At 39.7% G+C, this 15,604-nt stretch overlaps 1 protein-coding gene across 1 annotated transcript; it reads left to right on the top strand.

Annotated features, from left to right (window-relative positions):
- The first annotated feature begins 7,487 nt into the window (after window positions 1-7,487).
- On the top strand, window positions 7,488-13,847 carry LOC134538350 (uncharacterized). The gene is made up of 3 exons (XM_063379593.1): window positions 7,488-7,586; window positions 11,159-11,464; window positions 12,008-13,847. Exons 1-3 carry the CDS (start codon window positions 7,518-7,520, stop codon window positions 12,218-12,220), a joined length of 588 nt encoding a protein of 195 aa, XP_063235663.1. The 5' UTR covers window positions 7,488-7,517; the 3' UTR covers window positions 12,221-13,847.
- Window positions 13,848-15,604: the final 1,757 nt, after the last annotated feature.

The following is a 15,604-nucleotide window of genomic DNA, read 5'->3' as shown; positions in this document are numbered from 1 at the left end:
CAAAATTATGTTGATTTGTGTTTGCTGCTGTAAAGGTTTTTCTTTGTATGTGCAAGATCATTTTGGTGAGGGCCACTGCACTTAAGTGTTTTGTAGTTCAATTATGCATGCGCATACAAAGTCAAGTCATTGCTGCAACCATTACACTTAAGAGTTTATACAATTCAGTCAGGTATGTGTGCTCATGTTCAAATCAATGCCGTAACACGTAATTCAGTGTCATGTGTTGTGACGTAAAATGTGTGTCATGACATAAAATGTGTATCGTAACGAGCTACAGCTCCATAAATGGGAAAGTCCATGTTGACAAGCAGCATGTGTACAGTGACGTGTCAATAAAAACTATCTTACCAAAAAACCCACCGTACTCAATACTAGCACAGTATCCCCTGTGGCAAGAAAATACCCATTATATTGCAACACTAAGTGAATATTGTTGAAAATATTTGTGAGGGAACAACAACTGCAAGAGAGAGATCATGCTTATATTTTAGGAATATCCCTTAAATTATTTGTTTATTTATTATATGTCACATGTCCACCAACAGTGTGGGGACTTTTATGGTGGGTACGACACACACATAAATACGACGATGTAGTTACTGCATGCATGTGGGCACTACCTTCTGGTATGCACCAAGAGCAAGCAGACACACCTGAAGGGAAGCACCGCAACAGGCAGTCACTACGGCAGTTGGCCAACATACGCACACAGCACACAGCACGTACCAAATACTTGCAGGGACCACAACAAACGCAAACAAAACACTAAAATAACAAATATAGTGAAGGAAATAGCAGACAATCGCATTCACAATTTATACTTAATGAAATATAGAAGAAAGATTTACATTATATATGATGAATCTATATAAATAAAAATGTAAATGTTCGTCCGTTCAAAACATTAAATCTCCGAAAGTTCTTCACCGATTGCTTTGAAATTTTGACACAACGTTGCATTTGAATAAGCGCGTGCTTTTTATATACCTATATTCCACCCGTGACATGAAAAAAAGAAGGATAAAATATAGGTAGGTAAAACATAGATTTTTTTTATATTTTCGTTGCTATGGAGTGACATATAAAGGTATAGGTATATCGACGATAGATATAGAGGATTTATATATCGAGATGAAGATATATAAATATAGAGATAAAGAGAGATATAAGTATATGTGTGAGCGTAGCATGGGCGTCGCAAGGATATATTTTTTTTGGGGGGGGGGGGGGGGGACTTCAATTGATTTAGTTGTTGAGGAATATCCATCCCCTGGAGAAAAAAAGCGGGGGGTCCGGGGGTCCTCCCCCGGGAAAATTTGGGGTTTGAAGGTGCAAAAAGGTGGTTTTTAGGCATTTTTTCCCTAAATATTCTAATTATAGTTGGTTGCAATATATAATTTATTTTTTATAAAAAATATTTTCAGAGAACAAATTTGTAAAAACACAGTTAACACATCTGTATTTGGTATGGGTCCTGATTTTGATTTTACACGAAGATCGAATTAAAAAGTGCTCACATTACCACGATTGGACTAAATGCACCATGCGCAACATATGGGTTATAGCACAGAAATCATATTTTTAATATAACTACGAAACTAAATATATTATTGTAGGGGACGAAATTGAAGACTTTTATTATTGGGGGGGGGGGGGGGGACGTGTCCCCCCGGTTGAGACGCCCATGAGTGTAGATAGAGTTATAGGAAGATATAAATTGAGAGATAGAGCGACAGAGAATGAGAGAGAAATATAGAGATGTTTTCTTTGTATATGTGTAGCCTATCCACTTAAAAAAAATTACACAAAAAATTGACTGAGGCACTGCAACAAATGCCGGGTATTAGATAGTGTATAATAAAAGATAATATGTAGTGAGTGGTTTGCATGTAGAACATACAAAAGATTTGTCTGTCTCTTAAAATTAATATTAAGATAGTGATCGACTTACTACATACAACTGATTTAGATAACAAATCACTTAAAGAGTTTATTAAAATTTTATCTTAGTCTATAAATAATATTATAATTGTTATTTACTGTACGCAAGGACAGTAAACAACTATTGAATTGGGGAACTCAGTAATAATATTGTAATGACTAGTATGAGACTGGGCCTCAAGGTTAAATAAGTATGTTGCGATACGACTCTTAAGAAAAATAACCAAATCATCAGGAATAATATCACAGAGAAAATGGTGTTTATCTCATGGCCCCCACAAGGGTGGGGCTGTGTGTACCCCTGGGTCCAGAGCCAGGGCCCAGCCCTGTTTATTTTTACATGTTTAACTATTACAATTTAGCAATTTAGCGATTGATAATTAATTTGCCACGAATCTTGACTATTCCGATGTAATCGATGCTTTTAGGCCGAAGAAAGCTCGAAAAAAACTGTTATCAAGTTGACTTATTTTGTAGCCAGATTTGCATAGATCCTAATTTTATTTTTCTGTAACTATTTTCATTTCTATCTCAGTGTGTGGAATTAATGTACATACTCGCTGTGGTTATTTTAAAGTAAAATAATTTTATAAATAAAGCTTAGTTTGGACGTATAAAATAGTAACCATAATTATAGGCCTACCCTGTATTTTCAGGTTAAATAACATTCTAAAAAGAGTTTAGGTAAGAAATAACCATGCAATTATAATGTAACACGTGGAGAGGGGGGGAGGGGGCCCCGTCTCCGATCCTGGATCCGGGGCCCGTAATCGTATGTGGGGGCCCATGGTTTATCTTGTGATGACTGAGCGCGCGACCCTGAATGCGAACCGTGCAGATTGTCGACGAAGCGGTGGTTTGTCGCGGGTAGGATTGCGAGTGAGGTCTGGTCCCGTGTCGTGTTGCGCGAGGCGGCTGCAGCAGGAGATAAGCCAGCACCTCGCGGTGCCACAGGAAGCTTCGCTATGTTCGCCAGGACCGAATTTACTGCCTGTGGGCCCCTAGGCTGAGTCTGTGGTGCGGGCGCTCTCTAATGGAAAAAAAGGAGTTGGGGGGGGGGGGTATATTGAGAATCCCCTTCCAGTGAAACAGTGGGTGCCTCTTGCCTGGGGCTGGGTGGGTAGTTTATTTTAATTGACCTACAAAACTCATATTTTTGATCAATTTTCTATTTTGAAAAAATTAGTTTATAATTATACTAGACAATTTAACCAAACAGTATTTAGAGGTTAAGGAATTAAGTGACACCAAAACCAAAGAAAATAATCGAAAATTTCTAAATACTGACACAACTCATATATCAGCTTTCCACAGAAGAGTTTAGTTCGGCACAATTAAAACACATAACTGGACACTGTTTCGACGCGTATTTTAAGAATATAAGAAGATCCAAATCGCAGCATAATTTTTTTTTTTTCGTGTCGTGTGGTGCGGGCCCACATTTGTGGTGCGGGCCCATAGGCTACAGCCTAGATAGCCTGCGCGTAAATACGGCCCTGATGTTCGCTATGTTCGCTATGTTCGCTGCGCCAGGTGGCCAGACATGTCAGTCTAGTTCGCGACGTCGGAGAGACGCAAGCCGTGGGATTCGAGTGATGATTCCGACGATGATAATAGTCCACTGGCTCTCACAGTAGGTGAACGTAAAAAGAATAGGGGTTCACGAATTTAGTATAAAAAAACAAAACACAATTGAAGAATTTCATCTTTTGACGAAGCAGTTGCTTGTGAGCACGAAATTAAATTTAAGGATTATTTCAGGAGAAATTTAACTCAGTTTGATAGCACTTCCTTGAAATCCAATCCAAGGCAATTGTCCTGCATATCCTGCTTTCTATATTCTTCCAGCGATTTATTCCATTAACATTGGTATTTCCGTAACAATTTATCTGACCTTTCTGTCAACCTGACAATTTAAAGCACAATACCAATATAAATTAAACTTCATGAAAGGCAAACGCAGAAATACGCCACAATTCCGCGCGAAAACAGATGTTTTTGTTTATCTACGCATGCGCAAAGTCAGCGACGTTTTAGAAAAAAAATAGCCTAGAACCAAACACCTGGCGACGTCGCCAACATAGCGAACACAGCGAACATAGCTAACACAGCTTTGTGTGGCCAGTGACACCTGAGATGCAACTGCCTATATTTTACTTGCGTAGCGAACATCACGAACATAGCGCTCTGTGTGGCCGTAGCTTTGCGGAACACGCCTGATATTCATTCTGTGCGGGCCAAAGTCCCTGTCATACTGTAAAATACTTGTCTCCGATATATTTGACAATAGAGTTTGAGTGGTAGTATTTGATGGCTTCTAATTTTCTCCATTAAACCACGTCACACTATCAGGTTATTTTTTTTGTCTTAACTATCATAAACTTTTCAATTACAATTTAAATTTTGAAATAAAATAATGTATTACAGTGCTGGATAGAATGTTTTTGAATTTTTTATGTTTTGTGCATTAATTTTTTTTTAAAATATGTATAAATTAAATCTACAATAATATTCGTTACATAAAAAAATAAATGTTCAGAAAAATTAAAAATTACAGAAATATAAATTTCTTTTTACACATAAAATTATTTCGCACACGACATTCATATCAACATTATTTTAGTTATTTGACTTCCATAACCTCTTCGATCACACATGTGTTCTTCGCCATTTTAAAGAATCGTTGATGTTTTTTCCGTTTTCGCTAGGCAAGATTTTGTCTGGCCGATCGCGTCTGACACGAAACCTATTTCAGAACCCGTCAAACATGCAAAATAATTTGATGGGGGAACTCAAGTCATCCAACTTTGTCAAACAAACATGGCTGCGATAGTGACGTTTTTCGGTGACGTCATGACTCTCAACTCTATTTGGCCCAACACAATGGAAGGTGTTGGAAAGCGAACATTTGACAGTGTGACGATGCCGTAAGCAAAATTATCACCAGCGAAAAAGTTGCTCTTGAGCTGGTAAAACGCGGCGTTCGTTCTACCGGACCCTGAAGTCTCGTCCGCAATGAATGCCTTAGATGTTGAATTTGACCACTCTTTTAGCTAGCTGTGCAAATCACCGGTAACATTTCATTAGCAATTTTTTTATATATGTATATAGCTGAAGTGCCCGGAGTTTGCCAGGACTGAGTGAAGAGGCTTTATTCAGAGATATGGGGGTAGTATTTTTCGGAATCATAGATAGACGGTGATTTTAATAAAGGTCTATTTTCAACGCATGAATACGCGTGTTTCTAATATTATACTACCTTCAATATTTCCTACCTCTCTTTTAACTACTAGCGCTTAGCGGCCACGGACAATTTTTTTTTAAATTGTGGCAGCATTTGTTTTAAATGTGCGATATTTGAGTATTGTATACTCACGTGAATGATTTGTATGGGGAAATATTTTATGCTTCACTCTTTAGAGTCACTGATAAATAATAACGCTGCTCTGCTCTCTTTGATTAGCAAACACAACTTGTGTGGAAAAAAAAGTGAGTTATTATTTTTAAACGATTTCATACAAAAATTAATTTAAATTTCAATTGTTTTGTCAAGATAGTCATTAGTTGCAAATTAAAGACACAGCTTAACATTCTAGGCATCTGTTACCATTACTCTACCAATCGTCGTTACAACACTAGTTTTATTCACGATACTTGTTGTATAACACGCACTACATCGCCTTACGTTTGTAGGTTTACATATCAATGAATTACATGGTTATATGCCTTCAAATACACGGTGCACTTTCATTCATTGACTTAAAAAAAATAGCATGCTCTAGCCTACAGTGGGGTACGCAGAAATTCATATCGCTTCATTTCAGTGCTCTTCTTTCATTTTGTTGGAGGAAATGATATATTTATATTATTAGGATTATGTGGGAAGGTTATTCCCTATAATCCCCCCTTTTTTATTTTCCTCTCACTACGTACGCCTTTGGTAGCCCCTAGATGTGGGGGAAAACTGCCCCTAGCATATGGTGGTTATACAATCCGCGGTACGCTCAAGTTTCGCACGTTGACTACCTCTCAGAATGGAAAGTGTTTTATAGTTTTGTGCTTATACGTTGCGTGGTTTGCAGCTTGGGGAAGAACCAGCTTAAGCACGTTACGTAAGATCAAGTACATGATATTAAGTAAAACTAAATAAATCTTAATTTATTAAAAACAAGTTGTCTAAATACACTTTGCCCATAAAATATTTGACTGAGATTTACAGTGACAGCTCTCTAATTCGGCTTTCCATGGTCCGACAAAACTTGTAATCCGGCACCAATGAAGCTACACGCTATCAGATTTATTTTTCTGGTGGATTCCGACTGTTTACATTGGCCTTTAGGTTGCGTTAATGCGTTGACTCCGTTTTTTTTTTTTTTTTTTTTTTTTTTTAGTTCGTTTGAGAACTTAGTACAGTGTTTGCTGCTATCTAGCGATATTTATTTTCGCATTTTCAAACTTGAAGTTCGATAATCCGTCAAAATCGCTAATCCAGTATGGCCGTGGCCCGGGTGAAATGGCCTTCGAAATTGAGCAGTAATACTGGGTTCGGGTTATTACGCGGGCATTTATGCTTTATGTTGGCCCAGTACCTCCAATAGTTAAAGATATTTGTAAACCGTTCCCTGAATAGCTTTTTAGTATTAACAGCGCAGATTAATAAGCTTAAGAAAACAACAAAAAATATGCTTTAATGAAACATCAACGTGCGCCAATTTTCATGTTAAAGTATTGTCTCGAAAAAGTATTTCATATACGCGAAAATAAGCATAGCCATGTTTTGAACAAAGTTACAATAGCTTTCCGAAAGGAATCTTTTGTAAAAGTACAGAATTTTTTTTTCTGCGTACCATAGCGAAATTACAACACCCTTAAATGGTGCTTGACCACGCCTGATGAAGGTCGATGACTATAAATTACAACTTACCTACTTTTACAAAAGATTCCTTTGGACACCAGTTGCCAAGAAATAGCTTGTAATACCACAATAAAGATATTGCAACTTTGTACAACGCATGTCTATGGCTATTGTGACACGTATAATAACTTAAACTATTGGAGGTACTGGGACAACATAAAGCATAAATGCCCGGGTAATAATCTGGAGCCAGTCTAACTACGAACACTATTTTGTAGTGTAAATGTACAAATTTACAAATATCTGTAATTTTACATGGTTATTCCTGTTCCATTAAAAAAATACAGTTTATCTTTCCTCCTTGACCAAGAAGACAACGCTGCTACAAAGCTTTATATTTTATTACAAAATTTGCATTTCTAGGTTACATATAAAGTTTTTATATAGTCCTGCGGAACAGAAGCCTTTTACAAGGAAACTGCGGTTAAAAACCCCGTGATAAGATCACGCTGATAGTACTCACCCTGTGCAAAGAATAAAAACCAGCCACCGCGAATGAAGTCAAGTTCCGGGTGTGGATAATATCTTATCGAAATCTGCAATACATGCTATCTTATATGGCGACTGGCGTGTGAAAAATTCCGTTATCTATCCCCAGTGCGTTTAGATAGTCACACTACTGCAAACAGGAACTACTGACCCACATATATATATATATATGGAGGGAACATGGTCTTGGCCAAGACAGAATAACTTCTACATCACCAGCGCAATGAAGATAATCGGGGTAAGTGGCACCAGCTTCAAGAACAAGCATCATCTCGCGTATGAGGATTTTCTTAATTTTTGCTACCTTCAAGTTAAGGGAGGAAGAAATAACATGAAAGAAGCCATATTTGTTAGAAACTATTTTTCTCGGGTTATAACAATAAACTATCGTTTGATTGACAAAAATTTTTGGCTTAGTTAAAGCATAATCATGTGATTTAATGGAATACCTGAAAGTTAGCAGTGACCGTTAGCTACAAAAAAGTCTCCCCTGCGTTCATTGGCTACTGACTCCTGACACCTGTTAACTGCGATGTTTGTAATTCGATACGTCTTTGCCGATGGTTATTAATTGGTTCAGAGTCCTCCATAAAAACTGTGACCCAAACACTGAAGCAGCGAAAAGTTAAAAGCATTTTGGATTCTAGCCTATTGCGAAATGAAACCGCGAATTTTTCCTGTCTATAAACATCTGTTATCCAAAGAAAAGGAGCATTAAAATGTACGGGCACTTGAATTCTAGACAGTCGCTAAAAATTAAAACTAAAGTTTGTATGACTCTACCTATGTATGATCAGGGACTGTAAAAAAAATTCGGGATTTCGATGAACTTTAGAATATACTTCACAATGCTCTACATACTCGAGAAAATGAAGTCTGCTCATTGGCTACTGACTAATGAGACCTGCGAACTTGTAATTCGATACTTCAATAATTGTTGGTGGGTTTTCCCTGGAGTCAAGAGTCTTTAAGATAAATTTATTGTTGTGGGATCACATGAGCAGCAGGACGGTAAACGTTGTTTGGATACTGGCGTATCCCGAAAAAGGAATTTGACAGTTCTTTTTCCATCTCTACCCTATGATCCAATAACAACGGCAACAAGAGAACACGCTTTCTTGATCCAGCCTATCGCCGAGTATGAACGTCGCACTTGTTGCCTTAGAGATAGGCTTGCCATAATTTCTCCGAGCCAAAACCGGGACAGCGAATTGACAATGGGGGGAGGGGCGGGTGGGCAGCCCCTGGGGAAAAAAATATTTGTTAAAAATTAAACCTTGAAAATCCCATAAAGATAAACACATTTTTCAGACAACTTTTTTTATCAAGCTTTACATTAAATTTATTTACATTATACTTATTATTAGTATGTTAATAAAACAAAACAAAAACGTTTTTCCCCATTCCAAACCGTTCAAACATTTGGCATGAATGTACTTATTTTAAAATGTATTCTTTACTTTTAATTATTTCATAAAAGTCTGAGCAAGAGGGATAAAAATTTACTTTGCATGTCAACAAAGCTCTTACAGTTGATTCTTTCAATAAAAAAAAACCTTTGTCATATTCCCTAAGCGTTGTTCATTAATGAAACTATTCTTTCTACAGGTGCCGATGTACCTGGCAAACAAAACATATATTCTAAAACTCTGCCAGGATTTGTAAAGTTGACCCCTTGAACAGAGAAGTGGCTGAAGAGCTGCGTATTGGCTGATAGTTCTGTTCAACCTGTTTCAATTTTTTTATATACATTTTTCGGCCGTTAAAGACCGCTAACCGGGACACGGACAAAACCGGCCTGGACACCGGGACAACAGCTTCAAACCGGGACTGTCCCGGTCAAATCGGGACATATGGCGAGCCTACTTAGAGGAGGCGTGCTGTGTTAGTCTGTGCTGTCATCGTTGTGTTATCAGAACACTTGCTTTCAGTTTCATCTCTGGGTTCGCACGTGCGCTTCTCTACTGTCGGCGGTGTTGTCCAGATCATCTGCGTTCTGAATCATCTTTGGGCCCTTCTGTTTGTCACTGTGTTGTCAAAAGTTGTTTAATTAATGTGTGTCAGTATTTACTGATCTTGTCGCAACTGCATCGTCATTGTCAGCCCGCTAGGTTTGTCTATGCTGTGATATTGTTATTGCAGTTAACACATGACATCTGCTGATTTGGGCCTGTTTCCTTTTTGGTTTGTGTATTCATCTTTCTTTCTCCGTCCTGCGGGTTTTTCTCTGTGACTGTCAATGGCGTATGTCTAGAGACACTAAAATTTCGCGGATAACTTTTTTGGTTACATTGTAAAATGCAAGCATGTAGACCTCTCTTGCTTTGATGATTGGATCACAACTGTACCACAACTCCCCTCTGCGACTGCGAACCAGTCAACTGACTACCAGCCAGCAGGAGAGAGACGGAATCAGATAACCCGTGATCGGGGGGCGTGTATTCTAACGCGAGAAGTTTTCGAGACTCCCTAACGCGTGTCGAAACATTGCAAGCATCGTCTAATGTTTTCCGTGATTCGCCGAGTTTCCCTTTAGGTACACGCGTCTACTACTGTCGGCACACTAAGGTGGCAATGGCTTCTCCCAGAGACGGCCGCCAATCACAACGAAGAAACTTTTGGGGCGGGCAAAATTATTGCAGTCTAACCAGCGCGGTGGGGGGAGGGGGAACAAATATGCATGCCCAAACATGTTCACCTTCGTCCTGCTTCTGCGATTGGCCCGCAGTTTATCCTGGAGGACTCTGAGCCAGTGGAGATCTTCCAATAGAGGAAGTATTGACTTGATGTAAGCTTTTGGACATACGCCATTGCTGAGCACTTTTTCTGTAGAAAAAAAACTAAAAAATACCTAAAAGTGTTTGTTTCATATTTACGTTTTGTCGTATTTTTGTCTCGTTTCAACTGTTGTGGTGAATTTTTTTGGGTTCAATATTTTTGTGCTGTCATCATTTGTGGGGAATTTTTTTCGTTCTCTTAGTCCATTTTTCTTTGTTTTTCTTTGTTTGTTGACCATATTCCTGTTATGGAATATTATGTGGTGTTTATATCCTTTTTACAACAGCAATTTTTTGCTTAATTTGTGTTTATTGTCTTTTGGGTAATTTTTTAGCTTTCGTCTACAGAAAAAAGTGCTAAGGAATGGCGTATGTCCAAAAGCTTGCATCGAGTCATGCACTCCCATTGCACAAAATCTTTCAAAGATAATAGGAAGTGTTGGATCACAAGCAACCTAGAGGCAAGGTGTCACGTGTCTGAGCCAGTGGAGAGGAAGTGTTGAATCACGAGCAACCACGTGTCATTGGCCAGGGCCGCAACTAGTGTCTCTGGCACCCGGGGCATGAATGTATTCATGCGCCCCCCTCTCTTTTTTTGCACATACCACACCAATAAAGCGGGGGGGGGGGGGGGGGGGGTCCGGGGGGCCCTCCCACGGAAAAATGGTGCTATTTAAGCATTTTCCATACCTACATGTAACATTTTCTGTGCTACTGTAACTTCCATGCATGAACCCACTATGTCCATAAAGCAGTCCGTATAATCACTAGACTTGTTCGTTAAATATATGTTGAGACGTTATATATTGTAAATCAGATTAGACCATTCCTGGCATGCAAGTTAAAAAAAAAACTTTTTTACCAGTTACCAGTTGTAGTAGGAATTACAATGCAAGCCGGCGATTTCGGCGCCCCCCACAGCTTTGCGCCCGGGGCGTATGCCCCGCTTGCGCCTCCCCCCCCCCTAGTTACGGCTCTGTCAGTGGCCGATGATGAGCCGGTGAGTTGTGGACTGACGCGAGACGTCTCGCAGGTCCTGTGGCTGTCGCTGCTGCTGCTGGCGGCGGCCGGCGCGTCTCTCGGCGGGTCCTCATCCTCCTACTCCTCCGAGAACCACGACGTCGATGTCCTGGACTACCAGGACTTGCTGGACAAGGCGGAGCGCGCGCCCAGGATCTCGCCCCGCCGGGCCGAGACGACCGCCGCCCCTCGACGGAAGCAGCAGAAGCGCTCCCCGGAGGACCTGAAGCAGTTCCTGGACCGCGGCTGGCTGGCGCTGGAGGCTCCAGCCCCCGTCGCCTGGACGGACGGCCGCGACGCGCCGACGAACGAGGACAAGGTTGGGCGCGAGACCACAACGCTGCCGGCGGAACGCCAATGCTTAAGAGACCGGAAAAATTCGCGGGTTCAGTGACCACCTACAGGATAGACTCTACTACACTCCACACACTCGGGCAAATAATGCCACCTGTTCATTGGCTGCTGACTCGTGAGTCGTCTCGACCGAGTGTCTGTGATTCGACACTTCTTTGAGCGAGGGGGTCTCTCTAATCGGCCCTCATTACTCCAGATTAACAGTGAACCAATGGCAGAAGCAGCGCTAAGGTATAATTATTTGAATTGTAGCATATCACGAAATGAATCCGCGAATTTTTCTGGGCCCCTATCAATTTTTTTAAAAATTTTTTTACGTAAGCGCGACGAGAAATATTTTGGTATTGTTTCCCGAAACGTGTTTCATAAATTTTTTTTTTCTTTCTTTCAGAAATCACCAGAGCAATTATGTTGTGTAAATGTGCAACATCCTTCCTTGTGGTGTTGCGATCTGGTATCCGAAGGAGTTGTGCTATAGTGCGTGCGCGTATGTGTGTTGTGTCCGCAGCGCTGGAGGCGGGAGAAGACGCGACGTCTGCGGGCGTCGGGCAAGAAGGCGAGGACGACGACGACGACGACGGAGGCGGCGCCGCCGCGGCCAGAGGCGGAGGCGACGGCGCGGGTCGTCCGCGAGCTGGTGCTCCCCTGCCCGCTGTTCGTGCCGCAGCTGGTGTTCCCGCAGCCGCACCCCTTGCTGCAGCGGCGGTGGTACCTGCTGTGAGGGGGCCCCCCGTTCGCGGCGCTGCACTCGTCTGCGCGCGTCTCCTCCCGTCGCCTCTCGAGCGCAAGGCCGCGGACATTGAACTGGCGCGCACTCGTATCGTCGTGCGCACGCGGCGGCCGTGATGCGAACATAAAGGCATAATTACACTGAAAGGTTTGTTTGCCTCAACAGAATATTTGTTTGTATATATGGTGAAATATAAATATATTTTGTTAATTGAAACAAATATTTTGTAGTAGGAAAGATTCTGTTCAACCAACAAAATGATTTTGTCAGCTCAAATGTACATTTGGTTAGGTGTAACAAATAATTTTTGTTACTTACCGAGTTTGGTTAAGCTAACAAAATATTTTGTTTCACCAAGTAAATATTTGTTTCGCCATATATAATCGAATATTTGTTTGATTCAAACAAAACTTTTTCTCTGTGTGGAGACCGGAAAAATTCGCGGATTCATTTCTCGGTAGGCTAGATTCCAAACTCGTTTCACCTTCATTAAGAGTCAGTGATTGGCCCACCGTTTACCTGAAGGACTCTAAGCCAGTGAAAAACCTTCAACAAAAGAAGTATAAAATCACAAGCATCCTAGGTAACACGTGTTACCGAGTCATTATCCAATGAGCAGGTGCAATTTGTTCTAGTTCATAGAGGATCGTGAAGTCTATCCTAGAGGTCATTGACCCCGCGAATTTTTCCAGTCTCTAGGTATAATTATAGACCGGAAAAATTCGCGGATTCACTGACCTCTAGGATAGACTCCACAGTCCTGTAAATCCTCGGTAAAATGACACCTGTTCAATGGCTGCTGACTCATAGACTGTCTCAACTAGGTTGACACTTCCTTGGTTTGGAGTTTCCCATTCATTGTCTACCAGTTCCCCAGATAAAATGTGGGCAAGTCACAGAAGCGGTGCGAAGGTATACTTGTTTGGATGTTAGCCTGCCTAGAAATGAATCCGCGAATTTTTTCGGTCTCGAGGTATAATGCAAGTCCCTCAAGTTCTTTAAAGAATCTCCACCGAGTTTTTAATGAAAATTATAAAATAACAATTTAAAAACGGAATATGTGAACAGAACTACTCACCTTACAGTTTGAAGGAGATACAGATTTATGTAAGCACGAGGGTGGTATCAACTAAAATATAAATTACTATGCCAGCCCAATAGTTTCGGGGGACAAACGAAGAGAGCAAACTATTTTGGTTTGGTCGTGATCGTGCATCCCTAGTGTCCAAAAACTATAATTTCAGTCTACTATGGTAGAACAAAAACATCGTTTTATACTCAGAATTTTCCCCATTTTATTCCTCTCAGCTCCTATATGATTAATAAGCTGCGTTTGTAAAGTAAAACAATCTCAAAAAAATTATAGTCATTCCTCTGGAGCACGACTTAAATTAATATTGCTTTAAAGAGAATCATGAAAAGATTTGGTAAAATAATGGGTGTGAATGGGACTTACTTTTTTGTACTATTTTTAAATTGAATTTGAACCTTAGCTTAAGTGTAGTTTAGAAACCTTACAGCATTCTGGAATCCAATGCTATAAGAAGCATGTTAACTAGTTATAGTGAATTTTGTAATTTTTTAATGTATTGTATAAAAATAAAGATTTTATATTAAACTTTATGTCTTTAAATTAAATCATTTTATCAATTAATCAATTAATTTTATCACATCACTTAAAACAAGCTGTTTCTCATCTTGAGCATTTGCAGTTTGTTGAAAACTCGCCTCAGAAACAAGAAGTGTACTAACACTCAAAAGAGTAGAAATTGTAGTTGTACCTACACTAATGGTTACCAAACATCAATAAGCTTAAAAATGAACAATTCAAGTTATCTCATTACACTATAAAAATATTAATTCGTCTTAAATTCTCCCTGCCTTGGTAGAGACATGCTCCGATTCAGATGACGTGTTATGAATTAGATACCTGGAGATGTCTTTAAGAAGCTGTAATATGCTTATGTTTTTTTTATTATGGATGAGCCAATAAACTCCTCAAATCCTCAAATCCCACTAAATCCTTAGTATCCGAGGATACGATATTCTAGCAAAAATATTCTAAGAAAAATATTACACAAACAAATTAAATTTAAAACAAATTTGAACACTGATAACCTCTGAAGTTTACTAGGTCATTATTATTCTTCATACCTTTCCTGATACCATCCCCCAAGATATTGTACTCTTTACATGAAATTATATAAATAAAATTACTATATGTATTGGTTCTGGAAACGTAGTTCATTAATACATTTTTTAAAGGATTATTGTGTTTCAAAACCATAGTTAATATGTTTCATTTTTTCTATATATATATATATATATATATATATATATATATACATTATTTTGGGCCTTTGAAATCTATATTCAGATTAGAAGTAGGCCTACTCTTTGGGATTCGAGAAAATTGGGATCCGACCGATCACTAGATGTTTATATTTTAGTTCGGAAATAATGAGTAAAAACTTTGGACATCCGAAGATGGAGACAAGCCTGAAATTTTTGTAAAGTGTGAAACGCGGTGGACGTTGCCAAGGCCTGAGGGTTATTATTTTTTTTTGGGGAGGGGGGTGGATCTCCCTCCTCCACCTCAACCCATTCATTCCGTCGAAGACCTACTCCCATCTCGTAAACGCAAGCAACCTCTCCGAGACGGAGCGCGAGAGGTTAAGGACGCAAGGACGTAACTGGAATTTTTAGGGCGGGGGGCAGGCGGGACTTGTGCCCCGGACGTTGATTTTGAGGGGGCAGGGGGCGCTGAACTTGCAGAGTAATTCTTACTATAGATGATTACTTGAATATTGTAGTGTTGGAACACAAATAATAAAAAAAAATATTTTGGAGGGCAGATAGAATTGAATTGTTGGTATTGAAAGATAGGTACGTACATTCATATCGTAAAATATTTAAAAACTGGTAATTTTTTTCCGCGTACTATCCAACTTGCGATGTAAAATAAAAATTTAAATGACTGGAAATAAATATATTTATTTACCATCTAAGTTGAATAAAGAGTATTTGTTATGGTGATATGTGGTGGCGATATGATGTGTTCTCGGGAAAGGTTTCAGTTTGGTCGGTTGGGAAAAAAGGGGGCGCCAAAATGAGTTATTGTCCCGGTTGTAAACTTTTAGTTACGTCCCTGGCAGGACGACAGAAAGTACACAGAATGGGCGGTTTAACTAGATCTCGGATCACTCCCTGCAATTCCTGATTTACAATTTTTTTTTTAAGTTAAATAGTATTTCAGTACTTGCCAGAGATGAGTAGGTAACTATCCAACCTCGGTAACGATCAAATTCGTGTGCTCTCATGTTGCAAACACACTTATGATACGAAACTCGCGACACGAAATTTAACGTTTAATTT

This window comes from Bacillus rossius, chromosome 13 (assembly GCF_032445375.1).
Source record: "Bacillus rossius redtenbacheri isolate Brsri chromosome 13, Brsri_v3, whole genome shotgun sequence".
Lineage (NCBI taxonomy): Eukaryota > Metazoa > Arthropoda > Insecta > Phasmatodea > Bacillidae > Bacillus > Bacillus rossius.
The sequence above is the reverse complement of the archived record's forward strand: the minus strand, read 5'-3'. Positions and strand labels throughout refer to the sequence as shown.

Coding starts and splice junctions, on each gene's coding strand:
- LOC134538350 (XM_063379593.1), top strand. CDS start 7,518: ATGGAGGGAACATGGTCTTGGCCAAGACAGAATAACTTCTACATCACC. Junction 7,587..11,158: donor GCGCAATGAAGATAATCGGG/GTAAGTGGCACC, acceptor GACGTCTCGCAG/GTCCTGTGGCTGTCGCTGCT. Junction 11,465..12,007: donor CGCCGACGAACGAGGACAAG/GTTGGGCGCGAG, acceptor TTGTGTCCGCAG/CGCTGGAGGCGGGAGAAGAC.